The 12856-nt window shown below is 43.2% G+C and overlaps 1 protein-coding gene across 4 annotated transcripts in view; it reads left to right on the forward strand.

Annotated features, from left to right (window-relative positions):
- LOC115152897 (rho guanine nucleotide exchange factor 4) overlaps positions 1-1628 on the forward strand; it is an 82648-nt gene extending 81020 nt beyond the window's left edge. For all 4 annotated transcript variants that reach the window (XM_029697824.1, XM_029697816.1, XM_029697834.1 and 1 more), the window contains 2 exons: positions 508-585; positions 912-1628. In XM_029697824.1, the coding sequence (XP_029553684.1) occupies positions 508-585; positions 912-1069 (236 nt within the window). In that variant the 3' untranslated portion in view covers positions 1070-1628. The remainder of the gene's footprint in view (positions 1-507; positions 586-911) is intronic.
- The last annotated feature ends 11228 nt before the right edge of the window (positions 1629-12856 follow it).

Raw genomic sequence — 12856 nt, forward strand, 5'->3', positions numbered from 1 at the left:
AGAATGAGTAGAAAACACTAATAGGTTACTAGGATACTGCAATGAACTGCTTACCTGTAGTATTACTAGTCAGCTGTACAACGCCACTGTGTGTGTATCCTTTCCTATTAGTAAAACATGAGCTGGGTCCTCCTGTCTCTCTCTGCCCCAGACTACTGCTGTATTAATAGTTTGTGATAAACGTTTCTGACAGTGGCTCCGGTCAGAGAATCAGGGAAGAGAAGTGTATGTGTAATATGTAGCAGTTAATGGATCAGAATGACGTTAATCCCTCAGATAAAAGGACCTATAAATCCAGTGAGCTGCCCCCTTCGCTTCTCCGCCATAGTCTCTGGGTTTTATCTGGGCTGTAACAGAGCATGCGGATATTACCGAAACTTTTCATCCAACAATCTGGCCTTCTATTATTCTGTTCCGTCTTAATAGCTGGGTATTGATAGGTGGCCCTGGCAGAATTAATCTGTGATATCCACATTGACCTGTGACCTATGTGGTTTCTACCTCCAGGATTCTCCATCACTGAGGTCCAGAAGAAACAGGCCATGCTGAACGCCTGCAAAAGCCATCCAGCTGGGAAGCCCAAAGGTATGTCTGGGTAATGGGTGCATGGCAGGAAAACTCGATCTCCTTGGCTGTGTGGATGGGTAGCAGATTACGTGTTGTGCGTGTTATTTTTTATTTTTAAAGAAGATTACATTTGCCAATATTTATACAAATGTTGTTTATCATATGTGCTTAATATTCATATAAACCACTAGATTAAAATGCAGTCGTAATCACCCCCCCATCCTCCCTATGGATATGTATAACTCCTAGTCTCTCGTCACAACATTAACATGTAAAACATTTAGTAGCTGATTTGATTCTGGATGCCATGATTACTAACCCTGCTCTGTTCTCCTCTCCCCCAGCGGTGACCCGGCCCTACTATGACTTCCTGCTGCGTCAGAAGCACCCGTCTCTGCCCAGCACCGTACCTCAGCAGCAGGTCTTCATGCTGGCTGAGCCCAAACGCAAGGCAACCACCTTCTGGCAAAACATCGGCAGACTGACGCCTTTCAAGAAGTGAAACGCCGGAGAGGAAAGGAGGATTAGAGGAGAAAGGCTAACGCCTGAACTGACTTTTTTATCCCCGATCCTTTTTTTTCCTTCTCTCGTTTGTTCTTTGTTATACATAATGTTATCCTAATTCATATACTGATTATTGTGAAAGATCAACATGGTTATGATGATGATGATGATATTTTTTCTTTGAGAAAGCACTTTATAGGTTGGTTACAATCAGACTTGGGAATGGTTCTCCCGGACATCGTGTATACGTTGGGAGAATGTTACTAGGACTATTATACCTGCTACTGCTACTACAACTTCAACCAAGCACCGATTGGTACTAATATTACTACTGCTGTGTGATCATGTGACTGCCAATGAGGCTCCTCTTTTTTGAAAGACGTTGACTGACGCAACTAAATGATTTTTTTCCCAGTGTTTTTGTTTTGTTTCGACAAATGCCAACTGTTCACAGTGCCAGATCAATTTAGCTTTTGTATTTAAGTTTGTGCTGTGTCTGCTATTGAAAAAAAAGTGAAAAAGGGGGATAAAGTTTATTGTACTTCTCTTTGTGCAAAGATGTTTTCCTGGTTTATTTTGAGCATTTCATAACAGTCGATACTTAAGGGTTTGGGTGTGGTGGGGTCTTAATGTTTGTGTAAACAAACATTCTGAGAAAAACAAATGGTATCCAAATTTCGATTCTCAATTCTTCACAAATGTACCGTTTGAGTTGCAGCAGCCCACAAACGCACACACGCCTGACCTTTGTCATTAGCCTTACATTGTGCGTATGAGTAATTAACCTCTTTATGGAAGTGCCATCTGAAGGGTGTCCTGGATGCTTTGAAATAGTGTGAAGAGTATGTTTTACCTTATATCAACCCCTGCATTTACATTCATTTAGCAACATTTTCAAATTCAAGATGTATTCTCCTCTGTGGCAAAATGAGGCTCATTTTTTTTAATTTAACCTTCATTTAACTAGGCACAGTTAAGAAAAAAATATTATGTACAATGACGCCCTACACGGGCCAAACCCGGTCGACGCTGGGCCAATGGGACTGTGCGTCGCCCCATGGGACTCCCAATCACGGCCGGTTGGGATACAGCCTCTAGCGCTTAGACCGCGGCTCCAGTCTGGAGCTTGATTGAAATGGTACAGCTGCACTTTCGTCCCCCTGGTAAGTGCAATGATCACAATACCACATGATTTCATATAATCTCGACATTTAACAGACTTTAAATTTCGAATATTGAAAGTATAATGTTAGATTTTTCTAGCCTGGTTCCAAATCTGTTGTGCTATTCGCAACTCCATTGCTGTCATGACAATTCCACAAGGAGTTGGCAAGAGCACAGAAACAGACTGGTATCCAGGCTGCTTCTTTTCCATACAAGTTTAACAGGGTGGATCACCTTCTGAAAGTTCTACCCATTTCCTCCATGTCCCCAGAGGCTTCATCAGGACTTTTCTGTTTGTCTGCAACACCTTTCAGAAGTCTTCATTTGTAGATGAATATTCATGAGTCTCTGGGAAGACAAAGTTGTCTGTTGTGACAAAAATGTATTTTTGTGCTCCTGCTGATGAAGAGACTACAGGGAGCTTGAAGAGTCCCAGGAAGTAGGTTAGCTCGGCGAGATGAAAGCGAAACAACACCTACTACTGATGCTTTTCATCTCGTTTCACTGTCCAAAAGAACTACAAATTCACATTTGAAAAGGGTAACCTATTTTTTAGACGCTCTGAGGCACTGAATTGTTAGGGCGCTGCAGACGTGGGTTTCTGTCTACTAAAATCGTAAAGATACTAAAGACTGGAGTCATGAACCATGCCTTGTATGCCGCCTTCTTAACATGATGGCTTAGGCTTTTTTTATGATTCTGATTTGGCCTTTCCATTTACAAATAGACAAACTTATCATCTGCAGCTCAATACATATAACACACATTTATAATCAATCAATTGACCATGGATACTGTATATTGACTGTGATCAGTTTCAAGAGGCCTACAGTATGATGGGGTTGACACAAAGAAACCTGAATCCAGCATTCAATTGGAGATGTTTTCCTCTTTCAAAAGAAAGTAGCTTGGTGACGGATTGCTCTCCCCTGGGATCGACTGAGATGTCTGGAGAGAGGGAGTGTGTATGATTGCTAAAACAAAGTGTGTGTCTTGTCACCTCTAGGTAGAGATATGGAACATGCCCTCTCAGAATTCAGTATGCAGCCCTATAACTCACCTGTCACGAGGGTTAAGGATCCCTATAACTCACCTGTCACAAGGGTTATGGATCCCTATAACTCACCTGTCACGAGGCTCATGGATCCCTATAACTCACCTGTCACGAGGGTTATGTAGCCCTATAACTCACCTGTCACGAGGGTTATGGATCTCTATAACTCACTTGTCACGAGGGTTATGGATCCCTATAACTCACCTGTCACGAGGCTTATGCAGCCCTATAACTCACCTGTCACGAGGCTTATGCAGCCCTATAACTCACCTGTCACGAGGGTTATGCAGCCCTATAACTCACCTGTCATGAGGCTTATGGATCCCTATAACTCACCTGTCACGAGGGTTATGGATCCCTATAACTCACCTGTCACGAGGCTTATGGATCCCTATAACTCACCTGTCATGAGCGTTATGGATCCCTATAACTCACCTGTCACGAGGCTTATGGATCCCTATAACTCACCTGTCACGAGGCTTATGGATCCCTATAACTCACCTGTCACGAGGGTTATGGATCCCTATAACTCACCTGTCACGAGGGTTATGCAGCCCTATAACTCACTTGTCACGAGGATTATGGATCCCTATAACTCACCTGTCACGAGGGTTATGGATCCCTATAACTCACCTGTCACGAGGGTTATGGATCCCTATAATTCACCTGTCACGAGGCTTATGGATCCCTATAACTCACCTGTCACGAGGCTTATGCAGCCCTATAACTCACCTGTCACGAGGGTTATGGATCCCTATAACTCACCTGTCACGAGGCTTATGGATCCCTATAACTCACCTGTCATGAGGGTTATGGATCCCTATAACTCACCTGTCACGAGGCTTATGCAGCCCTATAACTCACCTGTCACGAGGGTTATGGATCTCTATAACTCACCTGTCATGAGGCTTATGGATCCCTATAACTCACCTGTCACGAGGGATATGGATCCCTATAACTCACCTGTCACGAGGGTTATGGATCCCTATAACTCACCTGTCACGAGGGTTTTGAAGCCCTATAAGTCACCTGTCACGAGGGTTTTGGATCCCTATAACTCACCTGTCACGAGGGTTATGCAGCCCTATAACTCACCTGTCACGAGGCTTATGGATCCCTATAACTCACCTGTCACGAGGGTTATGGATCCCTATAACTCACCTGTCACGAGGCTTATGGATCCCTATAACTCACCTGTCACGAGGCTTATGGATCCCTATAACTCACCTGTTGAGAGGGTTATGGATCCCTATAACTCACCTGTCACGAGGGTTATGCAGCCCTATAACTCACCTGTCACGAGGGTTATGGATCCCTATAACTCACCTGTCACGAGGGTTATGGATCCCTATAACTCACCTGTCACGAGGCTTATGGATCCCTATAACTCACCTGTCACGAGGGATATGGATCCCTATAACTCACCTGTCACGAGGGTTATGCAGCCTTATAACTCACCTGTCACGAGGGTTATGCAGCCCTATAACTCACCTGTCACGAGGGTTATGGATCCCTATAACTCACCTGTCACGAGGGTTATGGATCCCTATAACTCACCTGTCACGAGGGTTATGGATCCCTATAACTCACCTGTCACAAGGGTTATGGATCCCTATAACTCACCTGTCACGAGGGTTATGCAGCCCTATAACTCACCTGTCACGAGGGTTATGGATCCCTATAACTCACCTGTCACGAGGGTTATGCAGCCCTATAACTCACCTGTCACGAGGGTTATGGATCCCTATAACTCACCTGTCACGAGGGTTATGCAGCCCTATAACTCACCTGTCACGAGGGTTATGCAGCCTTATAACTCACCTGTCACGAGGGTTATGCAGCCCTATAACTCACCTGTCACGAGGGTTATGGATCCCTATAACTCACCTGTCACGAGGGTTATGCAGCCCTATAACTCACCTGTCACACGAGGGTTATGGATCCCTATAACTCACCTGTCACGAGGGTTATGCAGCCCTATAACTCACCTGTCACGAGGGTTATGGATCCCTATAACTCACCTGTCACGAGGGTTATGCAGCCCTATAACTCACCTGTCACAAGGCTTATGGATCCCTATAACTCACCTGTCACGAGGGTTATGAAGCCCTATAAGTCACCTGTCACGAGGCTTATGGATCCCTATAACTCACCTGTCACGAGGGATATGGATCCCTATAACTCACCTGTCACGAGGCTTATGGATCCCTATAACTCACCTGTCACGAGGCTTATGGATCCCTATAACTCACCTGTCACGAGGGTTATGGATCCCTATAACTCACCTGTCACGAGGGTTATGGATCCCTATAACTCACCTGTCACGAGGGTTATGGATCCCTATAACTCACCTGTCACGAGGGTTATGGATCCCTATAACTCACCTGTCACGAGGGTTATGCAGCCCTATAACTCACCTGTCACGAGGGATATGGATCCCTATAACTCACCTGTCGAGAGGGTTATGGATCCCTATAACTCACCTGTCACGAGGGTTATGGATCCCTATAACTCACCTGTCACGAGGATTATGGATCCCTATAACTCACCTGTCACGAGGGATATGGAGCCCTATAACTCACCTGTCACGAGGGTTATGGATCCCTATAACTCACCTGTCACGAGGGTTATGGATCCCTATAACTCACCTGTCACGAGGGTTATGCAGCCCTATAACTCACCTGTCACGAGGGATATGGATCCCTATAACTCACCTGTCACGAGGGTTATGGATCCCTATAACTCACCTGTCACGAGGGTTATGGATCCCTATAACTCACCTGTCGAGAGGGTTATGGATCCCTATAACTCACCTGTCACGAGGGTTATGGATCCCTATAACTCACCTGTCACGAGGATTATGGATCCCTATAACTCACCTGTCACGAGGGATATGGATCCCTATAACTCACCTGTCACAAGGGTTATGGATCCCTATAACTCACCTGTCACGAGGGTTATGCAGCCCTATAACTCACCTGTCACGAGGGTTATGGATCCCTATAACTCACATGTGACCAGGGTTTTGATAGAGTTTCTTTTGGATCCACACAAGCATTCTCAAACAGGCAGAGACCATATGGATCTTGAAGCTGGATATTCAGGCATCTATTGCCTAGCATGCTAGAATAACCTTGGATTAAAAGCAGCATTCGTCTAACATTTTCCCAAATTTTTTATTTTTGACATTTGAGAAGGTTTGGTAATTTGGAATTACATTTGTTAAATCATGATGTTTTGACTAAATTGAAGACTGCACGCATAGACCTAAACAGATGTTTTGTAGCTAATTTTGTGTTTTGCCTTTAAAATGCAGTCAGTGTTTTTACAACCTCTGCAGAACATGGCAGTTTCTCTGCTTTGATATGTCAATATCAATCAAAAAGTCTTTCAAATGTCAAAGGCGATTTTGCCCATGACTGAACTGCATGCCAAACACGCCTAAAAAAACATTTTCAAAAAGTATGTCGGTCTGGAGTTTACTGACTCTTACTAGAGTTATAATTGGCTGTTGAATATACTGTATACTCCCCCTGCAAAAGACACAGGATGGTATACAACAGAAAGTTTGCCTCCACAATTTGTACACTCATTTTCGATCTATTGAGACATCATACAATTAATACTTTCCCACTGTCACTAATTAGCAAATGATTACCGCCCCTCCCCCCAATCATTAGTTCATTGTAGTGACAGAGTAATTAGACCTGAACTGATGCCATTGTTGTTTTTTTACCTGTATTTAACTAGGCATTGTTATTTAACTAGGATCGTTGAGGACCTGGATCTGAATAGATATCTTTAAACTCATATGTCCCTCTGGTGAGAAGGAAGAGGAGATTCAGTAGACTACTTGTCTTTCAGTGGTATAAAAACAACCCCAAACATTTCTCTGAATGGTGAATCCCTTCAAATGGTGACTGAGCATTTTTTATTTGACCTTCAGTTTGATCTTGAAGTAGGCTAGTCCAATGAGAATAAAATGTCCTCTGCAAGAGAACTGTTCTGCCAACGAGTCATTGTTAACTTATATATTGCTGTACACATTTCTATTTTCCTGAGTTGGGTGAGTTCTTACTTTCAGTCTTGTTATTTTCAGAAACACATTAAAACACTGAGCCAGGGAAAGTTCCAATGTTTCAACTTCAATATGCGTGCTTGTAAAAAAAATAAAAAAGAAAAAAAGAAAGTTTCACGATAGTTTGTTTTAATTACGAAATGAAAAAGGCAGTGTTTGTATGGTTGTTTACAAATGCACTCAATTATGGGAAAATAAAACTATTCAAAATGTGTTACTGACTGAATTGTGTCCATTTCAGGATCTAATATAGACAGATAGATAGATAGATAGATAGATATAGATAGGAGAGAGAGAAATAAAACGTTTTCCCCTCATCAATTTACACACAATACCCCATAATGATGATGCAAAAAGAGGTGTTCAGAAATATCACATTTACATAAGTATTCAGACCCTTTACTCAGCACTCTGTTGAAGCACCATTGGCAGCGATTACAGCCTTGAGTCTTCTTGTGTGTGACGCTACAAGCTTGGTACACCTGTATTTGAGGAGTTTCTCCCATTCTTCTCTGCAGATCCTCTCAAGCTCTGTCAGGTTGGATGGGGAGCGTCGCTGCACAGCTATTTTCAGGTCTCCAGATATGTTCGATCGGGTTCAAGTCCAGGCTCTGGCTGGGCCTCAAGGACATTCAGAGACTTGTCCCGAAGCCACTGCTGCATTGTCTTGGCTGTGTGCTTAAGGTCATTGTCCTATTGGAAGGTGAACCTTCACCCCAGTCAGGTCCTGAGTGCTCTGGAGCAGATTTTAATCAAGGATCTCTCATCTTTGCCTTGATCCTGACTAGTCTCGTAGTCCCTGCGCTGAAAAACATCCCCACAGCATGATGCTACCACCACCATGCTTCACCGTAGGGATGGTGCCAGGTTTTTTCTAGACGTGACGCTTGGCATTTAGGCCAAAGAGTTCGATCTTGGTTTCATCAGACCAGAGAATCTTGTTTCTCGGGTGTTTCTTAGGTGCCTTTTGGCTAACTCCAAACGGGCTGTCATGTGCCTTTTACTGAGGAGTGGCTTCCGTCTGGCCACTCTACCATAAAGGCCTGATTAGTGGAGTGCTGCAGAGATGGGAGAACCTTCCAGAAGGACAACTATCTCCACAAAGGAACTCTAGAGCTCTGTCAGAATGACCATCAGGTACTTGGTCACCTCCCTCAGTTTGGCTGGGCGGAAAGGTCTAGAAAGAGTCTTGGTGGTTCTAAACTTCTTCCATTTAAGAATGATGGAGGCCACTGTGTCTCTTGGGAACCTTCAATGCTGCAGACATTTTTTGGTACCCTTCCCCAGATCTGTGCCTCGACACAATCCTGTCTTGAAGCTCTACGGACAATTCCTTCAACCTCATGGCTTGGTTTTTGCTCTGACATGCACTGTCAACTGTGGGACCTTATATAGACAGGTGTGTGCCTTTCCAAATCATGTCCAATCAATTGAATTTACCACAGGTGGACTCCAATCAAGTTGTAGAAACATCTCAAGGATGATCAATGGAAACAGGATGCATCTGAGCTCAATTTTGAGTCTCATAGCAAAGGGTTTGAATACTTATGTAAATAAGGCATTTCATTTATTTATTTTTTATACATTTGCAAACATTTCTAAAAACTAATTTTGGCTTTGTCATTATGGGGTATTGTCTGTAGATCGTTGAGGAAATGTTTTTATTTAATCAATTTTAGAATTGAAGGCTGTAACGTAACAAAATGTGGAAAAAGTCAATATACAGTACCAGTCAAAAGTTGATAAAAACCCTTGAATGAGTAGGTGTCTTTATTTTTACAATATTTTACATTGTTATTTCATAGTTCTGATGTCTTCACTATTATTCTACAGTGTAGAAAATAGTAAAAATAAAGAAAAACCCTTGAATGATAGGTGTCCAAACTTTGACTCGTACTGTATGTATGTATGTATGTATGTATGTATGTATGTATGTATGTATGTATGTATGTATGTATGTATGTATGTATGTATGTATGTATGTATGTATGTATGCATGCATATATATATATATATATATATATATATATATATATATATATATATATATATATATATATATATATATATATATATATATATATATATATATACATACATACATACACACACACACACACACACACACACACACACATATTACATGACCAAAAGTATGTGGACAACTGCTCGTTAAACATCTCATTTCAAAATCATGAGCATTAATATGGAGTTGGTCCCTCCTTTGCTCCTATAACAGCCTCCACTCTTCTGGGAAGGCTTTCCACTAGATGTTGGAACATTTCTGCGGGGACTTGCTTCCATTCAGCCACAAGAGCATTAGTGAGGTCAGGCACTGATGTTGGGCGATTAGGCCTGGCTCGCAGTTGGTGTTCCAATTCATCCTAAAGGTGTTCGATGGGGTTGAGCAGTGGCGGATTTAAGCATAGGCGACATGGGCAGCATCTTACCGGGTGTGGCATGGGGCGCCCGCACCAAAAAAAATATTCTGAATGTTGACATTTGCGCGATCGGTTTTCTATCGCTCATTTGCACGTCACGTCAATGATATCATGTCACCGTGTGGGACTGTGGGTCAATTAACCTTGTCGGAGTGGGCGCCCTGATTCTAGTTTGTGAGCTAGGCAGGCTACTGCCTGGGAAGGTCTCCCACTCAGAAGTACGAGATGGGGAGGGGGGCAGTGGTAGGTTGACCTCAGGTCTCCCCACTGGAAGCCAGAAGTAGGGGGAGTGAGGGAATCTATCAAATAGCACACATCTAACTGTGTACAGTACTAATGCAATTAGTAGTGCAATTAATTTGTTTCTCTTGTTTGAAGTGCAATAAGCAGGTTATCTTCTTTATAAGTGTGTTATTCTATTTGTGTGATATAGAATTTGTGCAATTTAGTTGTATTTGTGTGTTTTTTGTTAGCAATAGGGTAATAGCATAATAATTTGATTCTCTTTTTTATTTGAATTTATATACCTCAATTTGTTTCTATTTGTCTTTGTTCCTTCTTTTTGATATTCATGAGTCTAATTTGTGTATATATTTATATAGTTTTAAATGTTTTGATTATTTATTTGTGTTCCAAATGTCTGAATAAAAATTAGTTAATGCATAATGGTGCTTTTTTGGGGGGGTGGCTGAAGTGGGGGGGTTCGCCCAGGAAGCCATACAAGCTAGAAATGCCACTGGGGTTGAGGTCAGGACTCTGTACAGGCCAGTCAAGTTCTTCCACACCAATCTCGACAAACCATTTCTGTATGGACCTCGCTTTGTGCACGGGGGCATTATCATGCTGAAATAAAAAAGGGCCTTCCCCAAACTGTTGCCACAAACTCGGAAGCACAGAATCGTCTGGAATGTCATGGTATGCTGTAGCGTTAAGATTTTTCCCTTCACTGGAAGTAAGGGGCCTAACCTGAACCATGAAAAACATCCCCAGACCATTATTCCTCCTCCACCAAACTTTTTAATTAGCACTATGCATTCGCCTGGCATCCACCAAACCTCGTTTTGTCCGTCGGACTGCCAGATGGTAAAGCGTGAATCATCACTCCAGAGAATGCTTTTCGCCTGCTCCAGAGTCCAACGGCGGCGTGCTTTACACCACTCCAGTTGACGCTTGGCATTGCACATGGTGATCTTAGGCTTGTGTGCGGTTGCCCGGCCATGGAAACCCATTTCATGAAGCTCCCGACGAACAGTTATTGTGGTGACGTTGCTTCCAGAAGCAGTTAGGAACTCGGTCGTGAGTGTTGCAACAAACAATTTTTACATGCTACACGCTTCAGCACTCGGCGGTCCCGTTCTGTGAGCTTGTAAGGCCTACCACTTCGTGGCTGAGCAGTTGTCGCTTCTAGACGACAACTAGCTGAATCCACAAATTTGACACACGTATGTATGTATACACACACACACACACACACACACACACACACACACACACACACACACACACACACACACACACACATTCTACATAACTAGAAATCTTATGGAGAATAGCACATATTCACACAAACACTAACATCCAATACACACATTGACTAAATGCATACAGTCATGGCCAAATGTTTTGAGAATGAAACAAATATTCATTTTCACAAAGTCTGCTGCCTCAGTTTGTATGATGGCAAATTGCATATATTCTTTGCCATGCAAATGAATTGAATCCCCAAAAAACATTTCCACTGCATTTCAGCCCTGCCACAAAAGGACCAGCTGACATCATGTCAGTGATTCTCTCGTTAACACGTGTGAGTGTTGATGAGGACAAGGCAGGAGATCACTCTGTCATGCTGATTCAGTTCGAATAACAGACTGGAAGCTTCAAAAAGGAGGGTGGTGCTTGGAATCATTGTTCTTCCTCTGTCAACCATGGTTACCTGCAAGGAAACACGTGCCGTCATCATTGCTTTGCACAAAAAGGGCTTCACAGGCAAGGATATTGCTGCCAGTAAGATTGCACCTACATCAACAATTTAATCGGATCATCAAGTACTTCAAGGAGAGTGGTTCAATTGTTGTGAAGAAGGCTTCAGGGCACCGAAGAAAGTCCAGCAAGCACCAGGACCTTCTCCTAAAGTTGATTCAGCTGTGGGATCGGGGCACCACCAGTACAGAGCTTGCTCAGGAATGGCAGCAGGCAGGTGTGAGTGCATCTGCACACACAGTGAGGCGAAGACTTTTGGAGGATGGCCTGGTGTCAAGAAGGGCAGCAAAGAAGCCACTTCTCTCCAGGAAAAACATCAGGGACAGACTGATATTCTGCAAAGGGTACAGGGATTGGACTGCTGAGGACTGGGGTAAAGTCATTTTCTCTGATGAATCCCCTTTCCGATTGTTTGAGGCATCTGGAAAAAACCTTGTCCAGAGAAGAAAAGGTGAGCGCTACCATCAGTCCTGTCCCATGCCAACAGTAAAGCATCCTGAGACCATTCATGTGTGGGGTTGCTTCTCAGCCAAGGGAGTGGGCTCACTCACCAATTTGCCTAAGAACACAGCCATGAATAAAGAATGGTACCAACACATCCTCCGAGAGCAACTTCTCCCAACCATCCAGGAAGAGTTTGGTGACGAACAATGCCTTTTCCAGCATGATGGAGCACCTTGCCATAAGGCAAAAGTGATAACTAAGTGGCTCGGGGAACAAAACATCAATATTTTGGGTCCATGGCCAAGAAACTCCCCAGACCTTAATCCCATTGAGAACTTGAGGTCAATCCTCAAGAGGCGGGTGGACAAACAAAAACCCACAAATTCTGACAAACTCCAAGCATTGATTATGCAAGAATGGGCTGCCATCAGTCGGGATGTGGCCCAGAAGTTAATTGACAGCATGCCAGGGCGGATTGCAGAGGTCTTGAAAAAGAAGGGTCAACACTGAAAATATTGACTCTTCGCATCAACTTCATGTAATTGTCAATAAAAGCCTTTGACACTTATAAAATGCTTGTAATTATACTTCAGTATTCCATAGTAACATCTGACAAAAATATCT

This window comes from Salmo trutta, chromosome 2 (genome assembly GCF_901001165.1).
Source record: "Salmo trutta chromosome 2, fSalTru1.1, whole genome shotgun sequence".
Classification (NCBI taxonomy): Eukaryota; Metazoa; Chordata; class Actinopteri; order Salmoniformes; family Salmonidae; genus Salmo; species Salmo trutta.